The sequence below is a fragment of the Tachypleus tridentatus genome, chromosome 10 (assembly GCF_004210375.1).
Source record: "Tachypleus tridentatus isolate NWPU-2018 chromosome 10, ASM421037v1, whole genome shotgun sequence".
Lineage (NCBI taxonomy): Eukaryota > Metazoa > Arthropoda > Merostomata > Xiphosura > Limulidae > Tachypleus > Tachypleus tridentatus.
Genome location: NC_134834.1, coordinates 119,567,870 through 119,592,805, shown reverse-complemented (window position 1 = coordinate 119,592,805; position 24,936 = coordinate 119,567,870). Strand labels below are relative to the sequence as shown.

Genomic DNA, 24,936 nt, shown 5'->3' with positions numbered 1-24,936 from the left:
CATTGAACCAGAATAAGGGAAAGCACTATTACCATCTAGTCACTGTGAGATAAAGTGGCAAAGTATCTGTGTTGAACATATGTGCGTGTACATATTTACTCAATTGTCTGATCCTGGCTGAACCTATCCCACAGACTCTCATGAAACGATTCAGCACCAGGGAGGTGTTCTGTCCCTTTTCTGACTTTTAAAAATAGACTTTCACAGTCACCCATTGCACTGGTCAGAGTAAAAATCTTTTCTGGACTGATGGGTATCCAGGCATTTTCTCTGAGTCTACTTTATGTGAATTCACCCCTCCATCAAGTGGAGCATGAGAGACCCTTGACACTTATCAGTTTTAGTTCTGAATCTTGGAGAAACTTTTTGTTGGGGCCACACTAGGGAGTACCAGTATAGTGAAAATTGTGGCAGTAGTGATAATGTTAGTTTGGTGTGAGTCACTGGTGCAGTAGTAACACTGTTAGTGTAGTGCTGTACACTGGGGCAGTAGTAACACTGTTAGTGTAGTGCTGTACACTGGGGCAGTAGTAACACTGTTAGTGTAGTGCTGTACACTGGGGCAGTAGTAACACTGTTAGTGTAGTGCTGTACACTGGGGCAGTAGTAACACTATTAGTGTAGTGCTGTACACTGGGGCAGTAGTAACACTGTTAGTGTAGTGCTGTTCACTGGGGCAGTAGTAACACTGTTAGTGTGTTGCTGTACACTGGGGCAGTAGTGACACTGTCAGTGTAGTGCTGTACACTGGGGCAGTAGTAACACTGTCAGTGTAGTGTTGTACACTGGGGCAGTAGTAACACTGTTAGTGTAGTGTTGGGCAGTAGCAGTAGTAACACAGTAGTAACACAGTGTAGTGTAGTTGTACACTGGGGCAGTAGTAACACTGTTAGTGTAGTGTTGTACACTGGGACAATAGTAACACTGTTAGTGTAGTGTTGTACACTGGGGCAGTAGTAACACTGTTAGTGTAGTGTTGTACACTGGGGCAGTAGTAACACTGTTAGTGTAGTGTTGTACACTGGGACAATAGTAACACTGTTAGTGTAGTGTTGTACACTGGGGCAGTAGTAACACTGTTAGTGTAGTGTCAGTCACTGGGGCAGTAATGACAATTTAGTGTTGGTTACTGGGGCAGTGGTGATGTTGTTTTTAGATTTCAGTTATTTAATTTATTCAGTGCAATCAGAAAGCTACAATCTTAAAATATATTAAAACATATAACCAGTTTAAAAAGGCTTTCATCAGATGTAATTCTTTGTTGAAAGGTACATAATGCTGCTTTTTAAAAATTTTTATGTTTTTTTCTCACATAATTTTTGTGTTTTGCAGATGTAAATACAACAATAAAGATGTACACATTTCATTATTTTAATGTATTGAGTTCTATCACTAGACCTTTTAGGATTTTTGTATATTATAGATATATTAGCCATGTAAATACAATAAAGATGTGCATATCTTCATTTTTTGTTGTGTTGAGTTCTATCATCAGGCCTTTTAGGTTGTAAGGCAACAAAGTAGTTTAAGAGAATTTTGTTTGGTCATTATAGTGGTAGAACCTGATATAAGCAGTTAACAATGCATAACATAAAAAACTCATTTACTTTAATGTTTAATTAACATTCTATTTTCCAGGGAAAACATGGGATTTCCAATTGTTGATTGTAGTGAAGATGGAAGGTTTATTGTTACCAAGCCTCCTGGTACTGGTGGACTGGTTACAACAGCAACTGTTGCTGAGCAACTTGTGTATGAGATCGGAGATGCAAGACGGTACCAGTTACCTGATGTTATATGTGACTTCTCAAATGTCCAGTTGAAGCAAGTGGGTGGTAAGTTCACCCATTGTACTTATTTTCAATGGGTGTGTCACAAAACTGTTTTTTAAAAGTGCTATAATTCTGTCTAATGAACATAATTACACAGATTCAGAAAGTTATAAAGTAAAAAGTAGTAAAAGTCTGCATCCATTTAAGTAAAAGTTACATAAACGAAGTGTTGCCTCTTTATAAACAAATTCATTTTTTCTCATTTTATGTTAAAAGTTGATGACTTGTGAGAAATTTATAATAGATATGATGATTTTTCAAATATTTTTAATCTTTTGTTACCATCAGTAATATTATAAGACTCTATTGGTTTGTTTGGTCTTATTGTAAGAGTTTATTTCAGTATTATAGTAAAAAAGTTTATTGTTACTACCCGTCATATTAGGTTATTTTATTGTTACAATCTATCATGTTGCATTAGTTTATTGTTACTACATGTCATACTAGGTTAGTTTATTTTTACTATATGTCATGTTGCATTAGTTTACTGTTACTACCTATCATGTTGCATTAGTTTATTGTTACTACATGTCATGCTAGGTTAGTTTATTTTTACTATATGTTATGTTGCATTAGTTTACTGTTACTACATATCATAGTAGGTTAGTTTGTTGTTACTGCATGTCATGTTGCATTAGTTTACTGTTACTACATATCATAGTAGGTTAGTTTGTTGTTGCTGCATATCATGTTGCATTGGTTTATTGTTACTACATGTCATATTAGGTTAGTTTATTGTTACTACATGTCATGTTGCATTAGTTTATTGTTACTACATGTCATTTTAGAAGAGCTGTAATAGTGTGAATACCTTTTGCTAGCTGGAGAAGCATGATTATTATTAATTATATTTGCTGTAAGATATTGTGTTAGGGTTATATTTTTTAATGCTCTGTTCCTAATCTAGTCCCTTGAGGATTTGCAAGTATTAGGAGAGTGTATAATGGTATTTCAACCTGACAAACTATGAATTGAAGGAAAATCATAGTCAATAACAGATGTGATTAATATAGTGTGGTTGAAATATTGTTATTATACATTTTTCTAATTCTTGAATATCTCTAAAGAACTAGATTAAGAATGTAAGGTTAAAAAATATAATGGGCCTAATGTAATGTCAAATATAATTAATTTTAGAAGAATTCAATGTCAGTCATTTTAGCATCAGATAAAATATTTATAGTTATTTTTTAGCTTATTTGTATAAATGTTTTATTGTAAGACCAAAAATATGTAATTAATCTGAGTTCTCTGATTTAACAAAAATATGTAATTAATCTGAGTTCTCTGGTTTTATTTTAATGAATTCTTTACTCTATTAACATTTCTGTTTGTAGAAAATGAAGTTCTAGTTGAAGGAGCAAAAGGACGACCTGCATCACCTTTCTACAAGGTATTAGTTGAGAATGTACTTTCTACAAGGTATTAGTTGAGAATGTACTTTCTACAAGGTATGAGTTGAGAATGTACTTTCTACAAGGTATTAGTTGAGAATGTACTTTCTACAAGGTATTAGTTGAGAATGTACTTTCTACAAGGTATTAGTTGAGAATGTACTTTCTACAAGGTATTAGTTGAGAATGTACTTTCTACAAGGTATTAGTTGAGAATGTACTTTCTACAAGGTATTAGTTGAGAATGTACTTTCTACAAGGTATTAGTTGAGAATGTACTTTCTACAAGGTATTATTTGAGAATGTACTTTCTACAAGGTATTAGTTGAGAATGTACTTTCTACAAGGTATGAGTTGAGAATGTACTTTCTACAAGGTATTAGTTGAGAATGTACTTTCTACAAGGTATGAGTTGAGAATGTACTTTCTACAAGGTATGAGTTGAGAATGTACTTTCTACAAGGTATTAGTTGAGAATGTACTTTCTACAAGGTATTAGTTGAGAATGTACTTTCTACAAGGTATTACTTGAGAATGTACTTTCTACAAGGTATTACTTGAGAATGTACTTTCTACAAGGTATTATTTGAGAATGTACTTTCTACAAGGTATTAGTTGAGAATGTACTTTCTACAAGGTATTAGTTGAGAATGTACTTTCTACAAGATATGAGTTGAGAATGTACTTTCTTTTCCAAATATTTAATGATGATGTATAGTGAAATCCACAGAAACTAATACAATATATTCTATTCTTGATGACAAGAAACCCACTTGAAATAAAAATGTATCTCAGAATGGCTGGTACAGGTATTAACACTTTTATTGATAAACAGAGAACAACATTTCAACCTTCCTAGATTATCTTTAGGTTAACCTAGGAAAGTCAAAACGTTGTTCTCTACTTATCAATAAAAATGTTAATACCCATACCAGTCGTTCTGAGATACATCAATATATTCTATTGATTAGCCATTGTAAAATTTCTTCATTCTGAGACCTATATGAATTTTTAAGTAGTGTTAAAAATAAATGTTGGATAATAGTAATGTCAGTTTTTTTTATTTTTTAATAATTCTGTTCTTAAGTTTCTTATAATTTTATTTATATTATTAACTTTGAAGAAAAATATTGATAAGTGGTTCTCAAAATTGGGTCTAGAAATCACTGTCAGCTGGTCTGAATTAGAAATCACTAATGTCAAATTCCACAGCTAGGACAGTATGAGAGAACAGAACAGGAAGGGTAGGACCAGTTGGTAATTCTTGAGGTCTTCTGTTCTACCAAAGTAGTTTATAGACCAAAACATTTTGAAAAACACTGACATAGATAACTTAAAATAGTTCTATCCTTCATTGTAAAATATTAAAGGTTGAAGAATTAAAACATTTTAGTCTTAACAAGAGTGATCAAAACAGTGCTTGAGAGATCTACAAATCATGAGAAGTTGAGAAAAGTAAAACATTATCTCAAAGTGAAGAAAATTCAGCAAAATTTATGTTCCACCCCCCTTTGTTTTTAAATCTTGTACCTTACTTTTGGTAAGAACAGTAAAACTAGGGGACCCAAGTTTTGATAGCATGACAGTCTTTAAATAAGTTAGTTTTATTTTTGTAATGAGGTAGGCTGCCTCCATATATAGTAAATTTAATGGAAGGCTTAAATAAGTATTTGAATGAAATGGATTGACTCTGTGTACATAAGGTTTGTAATGGGATATTTTATCCTAGTGAAACCATATTGACTAATATCAAATGTTGGAAATAAATCTAAATATTTGTAAGTCTGTGGACACCAGGAAGTGAGAAATGTTGAAATAATAGTGAGTCTGTGGAGACCAGGAAGTGAGAAATGTTGAAATATTAGTGAGTCTGTGGAGACCAGGAAGTGAGAAATGTTGAAATATTAGTGAGACTGTGTAGACCAGGAAGTGAGAAATGTTGAAATATTAGTGAGTCTGTGGAGACCAGGAAGTGAGAAATGTTGAAATAATAGTGAGTCTGTGGAGACCAGGAAGTGAGAAATGTTGAAATAATAGTGAGTCTGTGGAGACCAGGAAGTGAGAAATGTTGAAATATTAGTGAGTCTGTGGAGACTAGGAAGTGAGAAATGTTGAAATATTAGTGAGTCTGTAGAACCAGGAAGTGAGAAATGTTGAAATATTAGTGAGTCTGTGGAGAACCAGGAAGTGAGAAATGTTAAAATATTAGTGAGTCTGTGAGAACCAGGAAGTGAAAATGTTGAAATATTAGTGAGTCTGTGGAGAACCAGGAAGTGAAAATGTTGAAATAATAGTGAGTCTGTAAGAGACCAGGAAGTGAAAATGTTGAAATATTAGTGAGTCTGTGAAGACCAGGAAGTGAGAAATGTTGAAATATTAGTGAGTTTGTGTAGACCAGGAAGTGAAATGCTGAAATAATAGTGAGTCTGTGGGAACCAGGAAGTGAAAATGTTGAAATATTAGTGAGTCTGTGGAGAACCAGGAAGTGAGAAAATGCTGAAATAATAGTGAGTCTGTGGAACCAGGAAGTGAGAAATGTTGAAATATTAGTGAGTCTGTGAAGACCAGGAAGTGAAATGTTGAAATATTAGTGAGTCTGTAGAACCAGGAAGTGAAAATGTTGAAATATTAGTGAGTCTGTAGAGAACCAGGAAGTGAAAATGCTGAAATAATAGTGAGTCTGTAGAACCAGGAAGTGAGAAATGTTGAAATATTAGTGAGTCTGTGAAGACCAGGAAGTGAAAATGTTGAAATAGTAGTGAGTTTGTGTAGACCAGGAAGTGAGAAATGCTGAAATAATAGTGAGTCTGTGGAGACCAGGAAGTGAGAAATGTTGAAATATTAGTGAGTTTGTGTAGACCAGGAAGTGAGAAATGCTGAAATAATAGTGAGTCTGTGGAGACCAGGAAGTGAGAAATGTTGAAATATTAGTGAGTCTGTGGAGACCAGGAAGTGAGAAATGCTGAAATAATAGTGAGTCTGTGGAGACCAGGAAGTGAGAAATGTTGAAATATTAGTGAGTCTGTGAAGACCAGGAAGTGAGAAATGTTGAAATATTAGTGAGTCTGTGGAGACCAGGAAGTGAGAAATGTTGAAATATTAGTGAGTCTGTGTAGACCAGGAAGTGAGAAATGTTGAAATATTAGTGAGTTTGTGTAGACCAGGAAGTGAGAAATGCTGAAATAATAGTGAGTCTGTGGAGACCAGGAAGTGAGAAATGCTGAAATATTAGTGAGTCTGTGGAGACCAGGAAGTGAGAAATGCTGAAATATTAGTGAGTCTGTGGAGACCAGGAAGTGAGAAATGTTGAAATAATAGTGAGTCTGTGGAGACCAGGAAGTGAGAAAACAATATTGTGAATGTCCCCATAGTCATACTAATTAATCGATTACAAAATTTTATCAGATACTTGTGTTAAAATAGCTCCACAGATACATCTGTTTTCAGTAAAAACTTATTACACTATATAACACAAATTTTGTTCCTGGATAGTATGTGTTATTTCTTAATTGCTTATGTTGTAAAAGTACAGAAAACGGTCATTATTCCCTTCAAACTTTGCTTTTGTGACCTGGATAATGAAATTTAGAAATTAATCTATTTTCTATATAAAAACAGGCAAATTTGCACATTTTCATTTACATAAGGTCTGAATAAAACAACATGTGAATCAAAATTTACATGTATTTATACTAAAATTATACAAAAATGTTTAGAAGTGAATAGTTTTTCAAGATTTGGAACTGTAATGTAAATCATTTTCACATATCAGCCTCCAAATATAGTCTCCTATTATGTTTTTGTTATACACTCCTAGGTCACAAAAGCAAAGTTTGAAGAGAAAAATAGGTCTTTTCCATGTAATTTAGGCATAAGCAATTGGGAAACAACACATTCTGTCCAGGAACAAGAAAAAGTAAACATTTTGTTACATAGTGTAGTAATTATGTTACATAATGTAATAATTATGTTACATAGTGTTATGAAGGAGATGTATGATTAAATGCCAGAACTTGGTAACATTTTTTGTTGGTTATTTTAATTTAGCTTCTGACTTCATTCATACTTACCATAGACTTGTTCACATAATAAATTATAGAATATTTAAACTACAGTTAAAGTGACACATAAGATCTGAACTTAGATATTAATAAAGTCTGGCATGTATTAAGTCCTTCAGAAACTCTTTCTAAATCTACTTTAATGTATTGCACATTCTACATTCTATTTATTCTGCTAAGTTGTGTGCATTGTTATTACTAAAATGCCACGTCTCCTGATATTACCTCTTGACTTACATTAATTGATTACGTGTTATAAATTCTTATCAATATCTTGAATATTTAACCTTTGATTAGGTTTGTGCCACATATAGTGATGGGTTTCGAGCCACTGCAGTCTGTCCAGTTAAAGGCCCTCGCTCCATCCAAAAAGCACAGAAAACTGCTGAGGCTATTCTGAAAAGGTAACAGTTCATTCAGAGAGTGAGCAGTAATAGTAGACTGTGTGAAGTTGTTAAGTAGAAAATAGTAGTAATGAGCTTTGTAACAGGTGTTTGGTGGTAAGTAGAAAATAGTAGCAATGAGCTTTGTAACAGGTGTTTGGTGGTAAGTAGAAAATAGTAGCAATAGACTTTGTAACAGGTGTTTGGTGTTAAGTAGAAAATAGTAACAATGAGCTTTGTAACAGGTGTTTGGTGTTAAGTAGAAAATAGTAACAATGAGCTTTGTAACAGGTGTTTGGTGTTAAGTAGAAAATAGTAACAATGAGCTTTGTAACAGGTGTTTGGTGGTAAGTAGAAAATAGTAACAATGAGCTTTGTAACAGGTGTTTGGTGTTAAGTAGAAAATAGTAGCAATGAGCTTTGTAACAGGTGTTTGGTGTTAAGTAGAAAATAGTAGTAATGAGCTTTGTAACAGGTGTTTGTTGTTAAGTAGAAAATAGTAACAATGAGCTTTGTAACAGGTGTTTGGTGTTAAGTAGAAAATAGTAGCAATGAGCTTTGTAACAGGTGTTTGGTGTTAAGTAGAAAATAGTAACAATGAGCTTTGTAACAGGTGTTTGGTGTTAAGTAGAAAATAGTAACAATGAGCTTTGTAACAGGTGTTTGGTGTTAAGTAGAAAATAGTAGTAATGAGCTTTGTAACAGGTGTTTGTTGTTAAGTAGAAAATAGTAGTAATGAGCTTTGTAACAGGTGTTTGGTGGTAAGTAGAAAATAGTAGTAATAGACTTTGTAACAGGTGTTTGGTGGTAAGTAGAAAATAGTAGTAATAGACTTTGTAACAGGTGTTTGGTGGTAAGTAGAAAATAGTAGTAATAGACTTTGTAACAGGTGTTTGGTGGTAAGTAGAAAATAGTAGCAATGAGCTTTGTAACAGGTGTTTGGTGTTAAGTAGAAAATAGTAGTAATAGACTTTGTAACAGGTGTTTGGTGGTAAGTAGAAAATAGTAGTAATAGACTTTGTAACAGGTGTTTGGTGTTAAGTAGAAAATAGTAGTAATGAGCTTTGTAACAGGTGTTTGGTGTTAAGTAGAAAATAGTAGCAATGAGCTTTGTAACAGGTGTTTGGTGTTAAATAGAAAATAGTAACAATGAGCTTTGTAACAGGTGTTTGGTGGTAAGTAGAAAATAGTAACAATGAGCTTTGTAACAGGTGTTTGGTGGTAAGTAGAAAATAGTAACAATGAGCTTTGTAACAGGTGTTTGGTGGTAAGTAGAAAATAGTAGCAATGAGCTTTGTAACAGGTGTTTGGTGTTAAGTAGAAAATAGTAGCAATGAGCTTTGTAACAGGTGTTTGGTGTTAAGTAGAAAATAGTAACAATGAGCTTTGTAACAGGTGTTTGGTGTTAAGTAGAAAATAGTAACAATGAGCTTTGTAACAGGTGTTTGGTGTTAAGTAGAAAATAGTAGCAATGAGCTTTGTAACAGGTGTTTGGTGTTAAGTAGAAAATAGTAGTAATAGACTTTGTAACAGGTGTTTGGTGGTAAGTAGAAAATAGTAGTAATAGACTTTGTAACAGGTGTTTGGTGTTAAGTAGAAAATAGTAGTAATGAGCTTTGTAACAGGTGTTTGGTGTTAAGTAGAAAATAGTAGCAATGAGCTTTGTAACAGGTGTTTGGTGTTAAGTAGAAAATAGTAACAATGAGCTTTGTAACAGGTGTTTGGTGGTAAGTAGAAAATAGTAACAATGAGCTTTGTAACAGGTGTTTGGTGGTAAGTAGAAAATAGTAACAATGAGCTTTGTAACAGGTGTTTGGTGTTAAGTAGAAAATAGTAGCAATGAGCTTTGTAACAGGTGTTTGGTGTTAAGTAGAAAATAGTAGCAATGAGCTTTGTAACAGGTGTTTGGTGTTAAGTAGAAAATAGTAACAATGAGCTTTGTAACAGGTGTTTGGTGTTAAGTAGAAAATAGTAACAATGAGCTTTGTAACAGGTGTTTGGTGTTAAGTAGAAAATAGTAGCAATGAGCTTTGTAACAGGTGTTTGGTGTTAAGTAGAAAATAGTAGTAATAGACTTTGTAACAGGTGTTTGGTGTTAAGTAGAAAATAGTAACAATGAACTTTGTAACAGGTGTTTGGTGTTAAGTAGAAAATAGTAGTAATAGACTTTGTAACAGGTGTTTGGTGTTAAGTAGAAAATAGTAACAATGAACTTTGTAACAGGTGTTTGGTGTTAAGTAGAAAATAGTAACAATGAGCTTTGTAACAGGTGTTTGGTGTTAAGTAGAAAATAGTAACAATGAGCTTTGTAACAGGTGTTTGGTGTTAAGTAGAAAATAGTAACAATGAGCTTTGTAACAGGTGTTTGGTGTTAAGTAGAAAATAGTAACAATGAGCTTTGTAACAGGTGTTTGGTGTTAAGTAGAAAATAGTAGCAATGAGCTTTGTAACAGGTGTTTGGTGTTAAGTAGAAAATAGTAGCAATGAGCTTTGTAACAGGTGTTTGGTGTTAAGTAGAAAATAGTAGCAATGAGCTTTGTAACAGGTGTTTGGTGTTAAGTAGAAAATAGTAACAATGAGCTTTGTAACAGGTGTTTGGTGTTAAGTAGAAAATAGTAACAATAGACTTTGTAACAGGTGTTTGGTGTTAAGTAGAAAATAGTAACAATGAGCTTTGTAACAGGTGTTTGGTGTTAAGTAGAAAATAGTAGCAATGAGCTTTGTAACAGGTGTTTGGTGTTAAGTAGAAAATAAGTAGCAATGAGCTTTGTAACAGGTGTTTGGTGTTAAGTAGAAAATAGTAACAATGAGCTTTGTAACAGGTGTTTGGTGTTAAGTAGAAAATAGTAACAATGAGCTTTGTAACAGGTGTTTGGTGTTAAGTAGAAAATAGTAACAATGAGCTTTGTAACAGGTGTTTGGTGTTAAGTAGAAAATAGTAACAATGAGCTTTGTAACAGGTGTTTTGTTAAGTAGAAAATGTTAAAGTAGAAAATGGTGTTAAGTAGTAACAATGAGCTTTGTAACAGGTGTTTGGTGTTAAGTAGAAAATAGTAACAATAGCTTTGTAACAGGTGTTTGGTGTTAAGTAGAAAATAGTAGTAATAGACTTTGTAACAGGTGTTTGGTGTTAAGTAGAAAATAATAGTAATAGACTTTGTAACAGTAAGTAGAAAATAGAGCTTTGTAACAGGTGTTTGGTGTTAAGTAGAAAATAGTAGCAATAGAGCTTTGTAACAGGTGTTTGGTGTTAAGTAGAAAATAGTAACAATGAGCTTTGTAACAGGTGTTTGGTGTTAAGTAGAAAATAGTAACAATGAGCTTTGTAACAGGTGTTTGGTGTTAAGTAGAAAATAGTAACAATGAGCTTTGTAACAGGTGTTTGGTGTTAAGTAGAAAATAGTAGCAATGAGCTTTGTAACAGGTGTTTGGTGTTAAGTAGAAAATAGTAGCAATGAGCTTTGTAACAGGTGTTTGGTGTTAAGTAGAAAATAGTAACAATGAGCTTTGTAACAGGTGTTTGGTGGTAAGTAGAAAATAGTAACAATGAGCTTTGTAACAGGTGTTTGGTGGTAAGTAGAAAATAGTAACAATGAGCTTTGTAACAGGTGTTTGGTGGTAAGTAGAAAATAGTAGCAATGAGCTTTGTAACAGGTGTTTGGTGGTAAGTAGAAAATAGTAACAATGAGCTTTGTAACAGGTGTTTGGTGGTAAGTAGAAAATAAGTAACAATGAGCTTTGTAACAGGTGTTTGGTGTTAAGTAGAAAATAGTAGCAATGAGCTTTGTAACAGGTGTTTGGTGTTAAGTAGAAAATAGTAGCAATGAGCTTTGTAACAGGTGTTTGGTGTTAAGTAGAAAATAGTAACAATGAGCTTTGTAACAGGTGTTTGGTGTTAAGTAGAAAATAGTAGCAATGAGCTTTGTAACAGGTGTTTGGTGTTAAGTAGAAAATAGTAGTAATGAGCTTTGTAACAGGTGTTTGGTGTTAAGTAGAAAATAAGTAGCAATGAGCTTTGTAACAGGTGTTTGGTGTTAAGTAGAAAATAGTAACAATGAGCTTTGTAACAGGTGTTTGGTGTTAAGTAGAAAATAGTAACAATGAGCTTTGTAACAGGTGTTTGGTGTTAAGTAGAAAATAGTAACAATAGAAAATAGAAAATAGTAACAATGAGCTTTGTAACAGGTGTTTGGTGTTAAGTAGAAAATAGTAGCAATGAGCTTTGTAACAGGTGTTTGGTGTTAAGTAGAAAATAGTAACAATGAGCTTTGTAACAGGTGTTTGGTGTTAAGTAGAAAATAGTAACAATGAGCTTTGTAACAGGTGTTTGGTGTTAAGTAGAAAATAGTAACAATGAGCTTTGTAACAGGTGTTTGGTGTTAAGTAGAAAATAGTAGCAATGAGCTTTGTAACAGGTGTTTGGTGTTAAGTAGAAAATAGTAGCAATGAGCTTTGTAACAGGTGTTTGGTGTTAAGTAGAAAATAGTAACAATGAGCTTTGTAACAGGTGTTTGGTGTTAAGTAGAAAATAGTAACAATGAGCTTTGTAACAGGTGTTTGGTGTTAAGTAGAAAATAGTAGCAATGAGCTTTGTAACAGGTGTTTGGTGTTAAGTAGAAAATAGTAGCAATGAGCTTTGTAACAGGTGTTTGGTGTTAAGTAGAAAATAGTAACAATGAGCTTTGTAACAGGTGTTTGGTGTTAAGTAGAAAATAGTAGCAATGAGCTTTGTAACAGGTGTTTGGTGTAGAAAATAAGTAACAATAAGTAACAGAAAATAATAGAAAATAGTAACAATGAGCTTTGTAACAGGTGTTTGGTGTTAAGTAGAAAATAAGTAGCAATGAGCTTTGTAACAGGTGTTTGGTGTTAAGTAGAAAATAGTAACAATGAGCTTTGTAACAGGTGTTTGGTGTTAAGTAGAAAATAGTAGCAATGAGCTTTGTAACAGGTGTTTGGTGTTAAGTAGAAAATAGTAACAATGAGCTTTGTAACAGGTGTTTGGTGTTAAGTAGAAAATAGTAACAATGAGCTTTGTAACAGGTGTTTGGTGTTAAGTAGAAAATAGTAACAATGAGCTTTGTAACAGGTGTTTGGTGTTAAGTAGAAAATAGTAGCAATGAGCTTTGTAACAGGTGTTTGGTGTTAAGTAGAAAATAGTAACAATGAGCTTTGTAACAGGTGTTTGGTGTTAAGTAGAAAATAGTAACAATGAGCTTTGTAACAGGTGTTTGGTGTTAAGTAGAAAATAGTAGTAATGAGCTTTGTAACAGGTGTTTGGTGTTAAGTAGAAAATAGTAGCAATGAGCTTTGTAACAGGTGTTTGGTGTTAAGTAGAAAATAGTAACAATGAGCTTTGTAACAGGTGTTTGGTGGTAAGTAGAAAATAGTAGTAATAGACTTTGTAACAGGTGTTTGGTGGTAAGTAGAAAATAGTAGCAATGAGCTTTGTAACAGGTGTTTGGTGTTAAGTAGAAAATAGTAACAATGAGCTTTGTAACAGGTGTTTGGTGTTAAGTAGAAAATAGTAGTAATAGAGCTTTGTAACAGGTGTTTGGTGTTAAGTAGAAAATAGTAGTAATAGACTTTGTAACAGGTGTTTGGTGTTAAGTAGAAAATAGTAACAATGAGCTTTGTAACAGGTGTTTGGTGTTAAGTAGAAAATAGTAGCAATGAGCTTTGTAACAGGTGTTTGGTGTTAAGTAGAAAATAGTAGTAATAGACTTTGTAACAGGTGTTTGGTGTTAAGTAGAAAATAGTAACAATGAGCTTTGTAACAGGTGTTTGGTGTTAAGTAGAAAATAGTAACAATGAGCTTTGTAACAGGTGTTTGGTGTTAAGTAGAAAATAGTAGTAATAGACTTTGTAACAGGTGTTTGGTGTTAAGTAGAAAATAGTAACAATGAGCTTTGTAACAGGTGTTTGGTGTTAAGTAGAAAATAGTAGTAATAGACTTTGTAACAGGTGTTTGGTGTGTAAGTAGAAAATAGTAGTAATAGAGCTTTGTAACAGGTGTTTGGTGTTAAGTAGAAAATAAGTAATAGTAACAAAGTAGTAGAAAATAGTAATAGAGCTTTGTAACAGGTGTTTGGTGTTAAGTAGAAAATAGTAGTAATAGACTTTGTAACAGGTGTTTGGTGGTAAGTGTTTGGTGTTAAAGTAGAAGTAGAAAATAGTAACAAGAGCTTTGTAACAGGTGTTTGGTGGTAAGTAGAAAATAGTAGTAATAGACTTTGTAACAGGTGTTTGGTGGTAAGTAGAAAATAAGTAGTAATAGACTTTGTAACAGGTGTTTGGTGGTAAGTAGAAAATAGTAGTAATAGACTTTGTAACAGGTGTTTGGTGTTAAGTAGAAAATAGTAGTAATAGACTTTGTAACAGGTGTTTGGTGGTAAGTAGAAAATAGTAGTAATAGACTTTGTAACAGGTGTTTGGTGGTAAGTAGAAAATAGTAGTAATAAAAATAAGTAGAAAAAGTAGTAATAGACTTTGTAACAGGTGTTTGGTGTTAAGTAGAAAATAGTAGTAATGAGCTTTGTAACAGGTGTTTGGTGTTAAGTAGAAAATAGTAGTAATGAGCTTTGTAACAGGTGTTTGGTGTTAAGTAGAAAATAGTAGTAATGAGCTTTGTAACAGGTGTTTGGTGTTAAGTAGAAAATAGTAACAATGAGCTTTGTAACAGGTGTTTGGTGTTAAGTAGAAAATAGTAGTAATGAGCTTTGTAACAGGTGTTTGGTGTTAAGTAGAAAATAGTAGTAATAGACTTTGTAACAGGTGTTTGGTGTTAAGTAGAAAATAGTAGCAATAGACTTTGTAACAGGTGTTTGGTGGTAAGTAGAAAATAGTAGTAATGAGCTTTGTAACAGGTGTTTGGTGTTAAGTAGAAAATAGAAAATAGTAGTAATGAGACTTTGTAACAGGTGTTTGGTGGTAAGTAGAAAATAGTAGTAATAGACTTTGTAACAGGTGTTTGGTGGTAAGTAGAAAATAGTAGCAATGAGCTTTGTAACAGGTGTTTGGTGGTAAGTAGAAAATAGTAGTAATAGACTTTGTAACAGGTGTTTGGTGTTAAGTAGAAAATAGTAGTAATGAGCTTTGTAACAGGTGTTTGGTGGTAAGTAGAAAATAGTAGTAATAGACTTTGTAACAGGTGTTTGGTGGTAAGTAGAAAATAGTAGCAATGAGCTTTTAACAGGTGTTTGGTGTGGTAAGTAGAAAATAGTAGCAATAGACTTTGTAACAGGTGTTTGGTGGTAAGTAGAAAATAGTAGTAATAGACTTTGTAACAGGTGTTTGGTGTTAAGTAGAAAATAGTAGTAATAGACTTTGTAACAGGTGTTTGGTGGTAAGTAGAAAATAGTAGTAATAGACTTTGTAACAGGTGTTTGGTGTTAAGTAGAAAATAGTAGCAATGAGCTTTGTAACAGGTGTTTGGTGGTAAGTAGAAAATAGTAGTAATAGACTTTGTAACAGGTGTTTGGTGGTAAGTAGAAAATAGTAGTAATAGACTTTGTAACAGGTGTTTGGTGGTAAGTAGAAAATAGTAGTAATAGACTTTGTAACAGGTGTTTGGTGTTAAGTAGAAAATAGTAGTAATAGACTTTGTAACAGGTGTTTGGTGGTAAGTAGAAAATAGTAGTAATAGACTTTGTAACAGGTGTTTGGTGGTAAGTAGAAAATAGTAGCAATGAGCTTTGTAACAGGTGTTTGGTGTTAAGTAGAAAATAGTAACAATGACTTTGTAACAGGTGTTTGGTGGTAAGTAGAAAATAGTAGTAATAGACTTTGTAACAGGTGTTTGGTGTTAAGTAGAAAATAGTAGTAATAGACTTTGTAACAGGTGTTTGGTGGTAAGTAGAAAATAGTAGTAATAGACTTTGTAACAGGTGTTTGGTGGTAAGTAGAAAATAGTAGTAATAGACTTTGTAACAGGTGTTTGGTGGTAAGTAGTAAGTAGAAAATAGTAGTAATAGACTTTGTAACAGGTGTTTGGTGTTAAGTAGAAAATAGTAGTAATAGACTTTGTAACAGGTGTTTGGTGGTAAGTAGAAAATAGTAGTAATAGACTTTGTAACAGGTGTTTGGTGGTAAGTAGAAAATAGTAGTAATAGACTTTGTAACAGGTGTTTGGTGTTAAGTAGAAAATAGTATCAATGAGCTTTGTAACAGGTGTTTGGTGTTAAGTAGAAAATAGTAGTAATGAGCTTTGTAACAGGTGTTTGGTGGTAAGTAGAAAATAGTAGTAATAGACTTTATAACAGGTGTTTGGTGTTAAGTAGAAAATAGTAGCAATAGACTTTGTAACAGGTGTTTGGTGTTAAGTAGAAAATAGTAGTAATAGACTTTGTAACAGGTGTTTGGTGGTAAGTAGAAAATAGTAGTAATAGACTTTGTAACAGGTGTTTGGTGTTAAGTAGAAAATAGTAGTAATGAGCTTTGTAACAGGTGTTTGGTGTTAAGTAGAAAATAGTAGTAATGAGCTTTGTAACAGGTGTTTGGTGTTAAGTAGAAAATAGTAGTAATAGACTTTGTAACAGGTGTTTGGTGTTAAGTAGAAAATAGTAGTAATGAGCTTTGTAACAGGTGTTTGGTGTTAAGTAGAAAATAGTAGTAATAGACTTTGTAACAGGTGTTTGGTGTTAAGTAGAAAATAGTAGTAATAGACTTTGTAACAGGTGTTTGGTGTTAAGTAGAAAATAGTAGTAATAGACTTTGTAACAGGTGTTTGGTGTTAAGTAGAAAATAGTAGTAATAGACTTTGTAACAGGTGTTTGGTGTTAAGTAGAAAATAGTAGTAATAGACTTTGTAACAGGTGTTTGGTGTTAAGTAGAAAATAGTAGTAATGAGCTTTGTAACAGGTGTTTGGTGGTAAGTAGAAAATAGTAGTAATAGACTTTGTAACAGGTGTTTGGTGTTAAGTAGAAAATAGTAGTAATGAGCTTTGTAACAGGTGTTTGGTGTTAAGTAGAAAATAGTAGTAATGAGCTTTGTAACAGGTGTTTGGTGTTAAGTAGAAAATAGTAGTAATGAGCTTTGTAACAGGTGTTTGGTGGTAAGTAGAAAATAGTAGTAATAGACTTTGTAACAGGTGTTTGGTGGTAAGTAGAAAATAGTAGTAATGAGCTTTGTAACAGGTGTTTGGTGGTAAGTAGAAAATAGTAGTAATAGACTTTGTAACAGGTGTTTGGTGGTAAGTAGAAAATAGTAGTAATAGACTTTGTAACAGGTGTTTGGTGTTAAGTAGAAAATAGTAGTAATAGACTTTGTAACAGGTGTTTGGTGGTAAGTAGAAAATAGTAGTAATAGACTTTGTAACAGGTGTTTGGTGTTAAGTAGAAAATAGTAGTAATAGACTTTGTAACAGGTGTTTGGTGGTAAGTAGAAAATAGTAGTAATAGACTTTGTAACAGGTGTTTGGTGTTAAGTAGAAAATAGTAGTAATAGACTTTGTAACTTTGTAACAGGTGTTTAACAGGTGTTTGTTAAGTAGAAAATAGTAGTAATAGACTTTGTAACAGGTGTTTGGTGTTAAGTAGAAAATAGTAGTAATAGACTTTGTAACAGGTGTTTGGTGTTAAGTAGAAAATAGTAGTAATAGACTTTGTAACAGGTGTTTGGTGTTAAGTAGAAAAAGTAGTAGAAAATAGTAGTAATGGTGAGACTTTGTAACAGGTGTTTGGTGGTAAGTAGAAAATAGTAGTAATAGACTTTGTAACAGGTGTTTGGTGTTAAGTAGAAAATAGTAGTAATGAGCTTTGTAACAGGTGTTTGGTGGTAAGTAGAAAATAGTAGTAATGAGCTTTGTAACAGGTGTTTGGTGGTAAGTAGAAAATAGTAGTAATAGACTTTGTAACAGGTGTTTGGTGGTAAGTAGAAAATAGTAGTAATAGACTTTGTAACAGGTGTTTGGTGGTAAGTAGAAAATAGTAGTAATGAGCTTTGTAACAGGTGTTTGGTGGTAAGTAGAAAATAGTAGTAATAGACTTTGTAACAGGTGTTTGGTGGTAAGTAGAAAAAAATAGTAATAATAGAGCTTTGTAACAGGTGTTTGGTGGTAAGTAGAAAATAGTAGTAATAGACTTTGTAACAGGTGTTTGGTGGTAAGTAGAAAATAGTAGTAATAGACTTTGTAACAGGTGTTTGGTGGTGGTAGTAGAAAATAAGTAGTAATAGAGCTTTGTAACAGGTGTTTGGTGGTAAGTAGAAAATAGTAGTAATAGACTTTGTAACAGGTGTTTGGTGGTAAGTAGAAAATAGTAGTAATAGACTTTGTAACAGGTGTTTGGTGGTAAGTAGAAAATAGTAGTAATAGACTTTGTAACAGGTGTTTGGTGGTAAGTAGAAAATAGTAGTAATAGACTTTGTAACAGGTGTTTGGTGGTAAGTAGAAAATAGTAGTAATAGACTTTGTAACAGGTGTTTGGTGAAGTAAGTAGTAAAAAATAGTAGTAATAGAGCTTTGTAACAGGTGTTTGGTGGTAAGTAGAAAAAAGTAGTAATAGACTTTGTAACAGGTGTTTGGTGGTAAGTAGAAAATAGTAGCAATAGAGCTGGAGTAACAGGTGTTTTGGTGGTAAGTAGAAAATAGTAGCAATGAGCTTTGTAACAGGTGTTTAATGGTGGTAAGTAGAAAATAGTAGTAATAGACTTTGTAACAGGTGTTTGGTGTTAAGTAGAAAATAGTAGTAATAGACTTTGTAACAGGTGGTGTTTGAAAATAGTAAATAGAAAATAGTAGTAAGTAGAAATAGTAGGTAACAGGTGTTTGGTGGTAAGTAGAAAATAGTAGTAATAGACTTTTGTAACAGGTGTTTGGTGGTAAGTAGAAAATAGTAGTAATAGACTTTGTAACAGGTGTTTGGTGTTAAGTAGAAAATAGTAGTAATAGACTTTGTAACAGGTGTTTGGTGTTAAGTAGAAAATAGTAGTAATAGACTTTGTAACAGGTGTTTGGTGGTAAGTAGAAAATAGTAGTAATAGACTTTGTAACAGGTGTTTGGTGGTAAGTAGAAAATAGTAGCAATGAGCTTTGTAGCTGGTCAGTAGTAGTACGTGTAGTCTTTGGGAAATTGGACAGTATTTCTTTTCTTTCACTTCTTCTAATGTTACCAGAAATTAAATGCATATTTACAGGTGAAATTTAGTGTTAAGAATTTACCTGTTTGTATTTAAGTGATATATATTTAAAGTACTGTTTCACATAAACAGTTGTTCACTGTTTTAATCTTTGGTTGTATTTCAGGTGCTCACAAATATTTAAAAAGCTTGGCCTTGAAGGCTTTAGAAGAACTCATATAGATATATTGGGGTCTGAACAAAGTTATGGAGCACAAGCCAGACCAGTTGATCAGGTGGGTTGTGGTGCAAGTTGGTTAATTTTCTTTCAATAAAAATGCTGTCTCATAATAAACTAAGGCTGGTAATTTTTTCTCAGGCACACTGTGATACTGTGTTAAGAGTGAGAGATTTTTATTTCTTTGATGCAATTATGAATTGTAGTTTCAGGGTTAGTATGTGGTGTTTGATACTAACCCTGATGATGACCATTTTACTCAAATTACTGAGCTGTAGCTATTAATAAATATTTTAACTTTTTTCATTGTGCAAAAAAATGTCAAATTTTGTGTTTTTTACTTCTGATATAATAACACTGAATGAAGAAATTTTTTTGACTTTGAAATAAGTTTGTTTTCTGATAGTTATAAAATTAATGACAGACTTATTCTATATTAAAGGATTAACAATATATCGTTTAATAATGGGATAGAGCAGCAATGTTTCATGAGAACTGGATCAGTTATCTTGAAGAGTGGGACAAAATACCACAGTTTTACAAGGAAGAGGCTACACTGAATAATACATATCAGATACGAGCGTAATATCTTTTGTTATCACCGTATAGTGACTTACAGTTTCTAGTGATGATTCTGTAGATTATGAAGTATATAGATTTAAATGGTTATTAAGTCTTTATATTTTTAGGCTCCAAGAGAGGCAGTGTTATGGATAGCTGTACATCACAATGAAAAACAAGCTTTGGAGATTTTTGGCATGGAGATTGCAGCATCAGCTACGGGAGCTGGTACGTTTTAGTTTTAGCAGCATCAGCTACGGGAGCTGGTACGTTTTAGTTTTAGCAGCATCAGCTACGGGAGCTGGCACGCTTTAGTTTTAGCAGCATCAGCCACGGAGCTGGCACGCTTTAGTTTTAGCAGCATCAGCCACGGAGCTGGCACGCTTTAGTTTTAGCAGCATCAGCCACGGAGCTGGCACGCTTTAGTTTTAGCAGCATCAGCTACGGAGCTGGCACGTTTTAGTTTTAGCAGCATCAGCCACGGAGCTGGCACGCTTTAGTTTTAGCAGCATCAGCTACCGGAGCTGGCACGTTTTAGTTTTAGCAGCATCAGCTACGGGAGCTGGTACGTTTTAGTTTTAGCAGCATCAGCTACGGGAGCTGGTACGTTTTAGTTTTAGCAGCATCAGCTACGGGAGCTGGTACGTTTTAGTTTTAGCAGCATCAGCTACGGGAGCTGGTACGTTTTAGTTTTAGCAGCATCAGCTACGGGAGCTGGTACGTTTTAGTTTTATCAAGCTTTTTGTCAGGATCGTAGTAAGCAACTATGTAGATATAAATACAGTCAACAGTCTGTAGACAGTTTAATGTGAATAAACAAAGAACAAGATTTATCAACATTTCACTGTTTCTAGTCAGTATGTCCTTACAGTCCAATGTTTAAAATCCATGTTTCTGTGCAGCTCATTTTTATTTCTTTATGGGACTGTGTTGCTCTTCTACGTTCTTTTATTGTTCAGTTTTTAATATTCGATATTTATTTACACTGTTAGTGTTTACTAGCTAATAATTACAATATTGTTGTTTCCATGGTAACCAGTATAGTGTTGCTGTTTTAATTTGTCTTTACAAGGTTCTCTGAAGTTTACAAAGAAGTTCTTTATGTAATAGCTTTTCCTTCCTGACAAAAGTAATGCTTTCTTTATTTCTTGCAGCTCCAGGACTAACTACTCTTGTAGGTGGGCGTCCCAAACCGTAAGTTTGTTTGCCAATCCTACTTATATTTTTTATGTGAGTTCAGATTTGCTTAGGAAATTTGTTCCTTAATTTCACTTCATATTATCTTCCTTTACTGTAGAGTTCCTGTACTGAAGTTATTTTCTTTCTTGCACCCCAAGGACAGACTTGAAGTAAGTTTTATATTAACTTCATTACAGTGACTCAAGAGGTGTTTTACTACGTAAATTGTGTCCACAGAGTAACACCCAAGTTTCAGTTCATTTAGTAGCTAACTTATTAGATTGTGCTTTCAACCATTCATAGGTGTAAGGAAATATTCTAATGTTGAATCATTTGATAGTTAACCATACTTTTTGTGAGGCATTTTAGAAAAAATATCTTTTCAGTGTGGGATGTGTTCTCCACTTTATTACAGATAAAGATTCACACAGACGACCACACAGAAACATTCCAGCCATCAGATAAGAATGAAGAAACATTTTCAGATGAACTGCAAGTTGAATCTGTAGAAGATTCCGTCCATCCTGAAGGACAATTTACATACAGACTAGAAGAGCTGGCTTATACCCGCAGTGGTGACAAGGGCGATACCTGTAACATTGGTAATATTAGCTTATATACATCTGTATATTTGAATGACACTGTTTTGCTTCTTTTGTGTTGGTTTAAGCTAGTTGATCTATTGGTTTTCCTTTGCATGCAGTTCCAGTTCTCTGTTTGCTGTTGCTACAATCTGAAATTGAAATGAACGTTAAGACTGTATATATCTGTCAGGTACGAGAATCCCACACCTACCTTGAAAACTAACATATTACATGAATGAAAACGTTTTGTAGGTTATACCAGATCCAGGTGGTTAACAAGTGCACATACAAAAACAGGTTTTTCAACATGAACATCATGTTCAAGTATTAATAAATGTGTGTATTGAACCGATAAACAACAGTAATGGAATGCATTAAGACAGAATGAATAAAATGGTATGGTTGATTCTCTGAGTGTTAGCAGTATGTTACTGTGATATTTATCCATAAAGTTTATATAGATATATGTTGTGCATGTGTGTTTATTTTGCAGGTGAACATAGCTCATAAACAATTTAAAACTTTTCAAAGCTCCAGCTAATCAAATAAAGATAAAGCATGGAGGGCTGCAAGGCTTCAGGTGATGCACTCTGACTTGTTAATGTAACTTATGACCATATCTGCTTTACTAAGTGGGTTGTCAAGTACCCAGCTTCTTCCACAATAAACCTACTTTCTCATTGACATAACTGTATCCAGTTCCATTTGTTCTGCAGTCTGTTGTTAACTTTTTTCCGTTCTTTAAGTGATAACTATAATGTAGCCATTTCAGTTTCAGATAACACCCTTCAGAAGTGGATGGTGGCAGGTTAATACATGTTGTCATTCATTAATGTCTCAACAATTATTGCTTTGTGTCCCATAAAGTAAGTTTATAGAACAATATTAGAAATGACACCATCAGATGTCAGGAATAAGTAGGTGATGACTTTGACACCAAACTAAATAAAAACACATGCAAAATTCACAACCCTGACACAGCAATGAAAGAGAATTTTATCTCTAAAGACTGGTGTCTAGGATAAATAATAGAAGATGATGGTATTCAAAATTGTTAAACAGTGAAAAATACCTAAAACTAAAATTATAATTTTAAGTTTCTTTTCTGTGGAGCAGTGACTAAAGTATGTAAGGAAATTCAGAGGTCTTGTTTCAACCAATTAAAAGTAAAATAACCTGGTCACAACATTTGTTGTATGATACTTTTACCAAGAGGAGAAAGGGCTGAAACATTGTTCAAGTTGATATAGTCTGCAGTTGAGGAAGAACTGAACAAAGTTTAACTTTTGTTTTAGTGGGACTACCAAGGATGAGGTGAAACAGTTTTCCAGATGTTGATCTGATGATGTATTTATTTACTCCTGCAGGTGTGATTGCTCGTCATCCTGCATATTACCCGTACTTGTGTAATGCTTTGACACCAAAGAAGATAAAGGAGTATTTCAACCATTTATTTGATCAAGACTCCACAAATAAAGAAAGCACAGTGCAAAGGTAAAAATTTGGTTAAAATAGTGTGACTTTACACACACAGACTACTGAAGTAAAACACAAACCTTCCACTTACTTAGAGATAAGTCAAGAAATTGTTTCATCACTACATATTTTAATTATAAAACAAGTACACAAAAGGTTGTTTAGTTTCATATTTATTACTGATGGTGAACAGCTTGTGTTCCAGTTTGCTTCACCAGCACTCACTAAATGCAGGTCTTGTGGAATCAAGAAATTAAACATAAGACCAGTGTTATCCTGGCTGGAAGATAATTCATGACTATTATAAAGAACCATAGCCACACCCTGACCATGTGGGATAATCCAAACTAGACACCTGCTTATTGTGGTCAGAGATGATGCTAAAATGTATTGTAATAATAACCATATGTCTTTGTTGTATTTCAGATACCTCCTTCCAGGAATCCATGGCATGAACTTTGTGCTGAAGAGATCATTAGGTGGAGGAGGAATAGCATCTCTCAGGAGTGACCCCCAGGTTAACTTTACTTACTGAATGTGTAAATGGTCTTAAGTGGAGTACTTGCAAAAAACTAATGTGGTTCACTGTTTTTCCTTCAAGTATGGCAGGGTTGAATTTCAAAAATAAATATAATATCTCTAAATGTATTATGTTGATTAGTTATCTACTCATTTGTAATAATGTCATGTTAACTAGGGTAATCAATAGAATATTGTACATTCCCAATTCCTGCTACCATACATGGAAGTTTCCAGTACAAGTTAACAATAAAACCTGCTTGTAGAAACACAAGTATAGAATGTGTGTTATGATAGGTCTCCACAGATTACTATAAAGGCATACAACACTATTCTCTCCACTTGTGTTTCTACAATAGATAGTTGCCATCAATTAATTTCACTGTGAATACCCTTCCTAAAAGAACAGATAAGTTAACACTAACTTGTGGTTTTTGCCTTAGTTAAGAAAACTTTACCATACTTTAATATTATCAATGAATAGACTTTAGTTACTTTAAACATTACACCTTTTTTAAAACTTTTGATAAGTTAATGTTATTCTAAAACGTAAATACAAAAATTATTGTAATTACTAACCTTGTTTTGTCTACTTTACATTTCAAAGAGAAAGTTTAGTTACCAGTATAATAACATTCACCAACAACAGGTTAACTTGAATTTGGTTCATGAACAAGTGTATGCAAAGTCATTTAGAATACAAGTTAATTTACATTTTAAAAGGTTTCTTGGTGTAGTAAGTTTTTCATTTAAAAATTAAGTCTAGAAACATTACCATTAATGAGGATATATTCTTCAATCAGCCACTTATCCTTTTATGACTTATGTTTTGATATGAAATTACTTAACTTACAGAAATCTATAGTGTTTAGTCATCCTCACTATTAACATAGAAAAGTAGTTTCCACACAGTACTTTCTGATTAAGTGAATCACCTTTCATTTCTACTTCTAGGGAAAGGCACTGGGCCAAATCCTGTTAGACTTAAAACTGGAAAACTTCCCAAGTCTGAAAGATATGAAAAGTTAAAACAACAGCAGTGGCTACTGGTTATCTTCTGAATATAGTAATTGGATAAGTCTGCCCAATAGAAATATAATTAGTAGTAAAATTAACTTTTTTTAAATAATTATGACAGTTTATACATGGTCTAGTGATTAGGTAGACAAAAATTACATATTTTGCTGTTGGCGACATGTTAGATTTCTATCATTGATTTAGGGGAACAACTAATGATAATAAAGTATCTACCTAAACTTTGTATGTTGGGGAATGTGTTATGTAAAAAATATCTTTCCATTATTTCTGAAACTGAAAAAGTTTCCTTCTGAATTTTGGTTGTAAGAGCAAACTTGTATACAATGTCCTGGTGAAACCATGATCTTCACAATTCATTCAAAAGTAACTTAGAGTAAAGTCTTTAATATTCCTTTCAAATATTTATTGGATGGGAAGATTTGAAATTTACATGTTTTAACTATAGTGAAATAAAAGACATGATTCTGGTTTACTAATAAAACAGTTCTCAGTAATACACTTCTATGAAGGTAATTATACTTATGTTTTTATTTCCATTTTCTAAGAAATACTTTAATGTTTTACCCACGTTATCCTTATTTGTACAATGAAAGAAGTAAAGACTGTCACTCCACA

At 33.1% G+C, this 24,936-nt stretch overlaps 1 protein-coding gene across 1 annotated transcript in view; it reads left to right on the top strand.

Annotated features, from left to right (window-relative positions):
* LOC143230179 (uncharacterized) overlaps positions 1–24,579 on the top strand; it is a 37,546-nt gene extending 12,967 nt beyond the window's left edge. The window contains exons 8-18 of the mRNA XM_076463296.1: positions 1,639–1,835; positions 3,170–3,225; positions 7,585–7,691; positions 18,914–19,022; positions 19,654–19,753; positions 20,680–20,719; positions 20,823–20,874; positions 21,120–21,306; positions 22,656–22,782; positions 23,191–23,281; positions 24,238–24,579. Coding sequence (XP_076319411.1) covers positions 1,639–1,835; positions 3,170–3,225; positions 7,585–7,691; positions 18,914–19,022; positions 19,654–19,753; positions 20,680–20,719; positions 20,823–20,874; positions 21,120–21,306; positions 22,656–22,782; positions 23,191–23,281; positions 24,238–24,312 — 1,141 coding nt within the window. The 3' untranslated portion in view covers positions 24,313–24,579. The remainder of the gene's footprint in view (positions 1–1,638; positions 1,836–3,169; positions 3,226–7,584; positions 7,692–18,913; positions 19,023–19,653; positions 19,754–20,679; positions 20,720–20,822; positions 20,875–21,119; positions 21,307–22,655; positions 22,783–23,190; positions 23,282–24,237) is intronic.
* Positions 24,580–24,936: the final 357 nt, after the last annotated feature.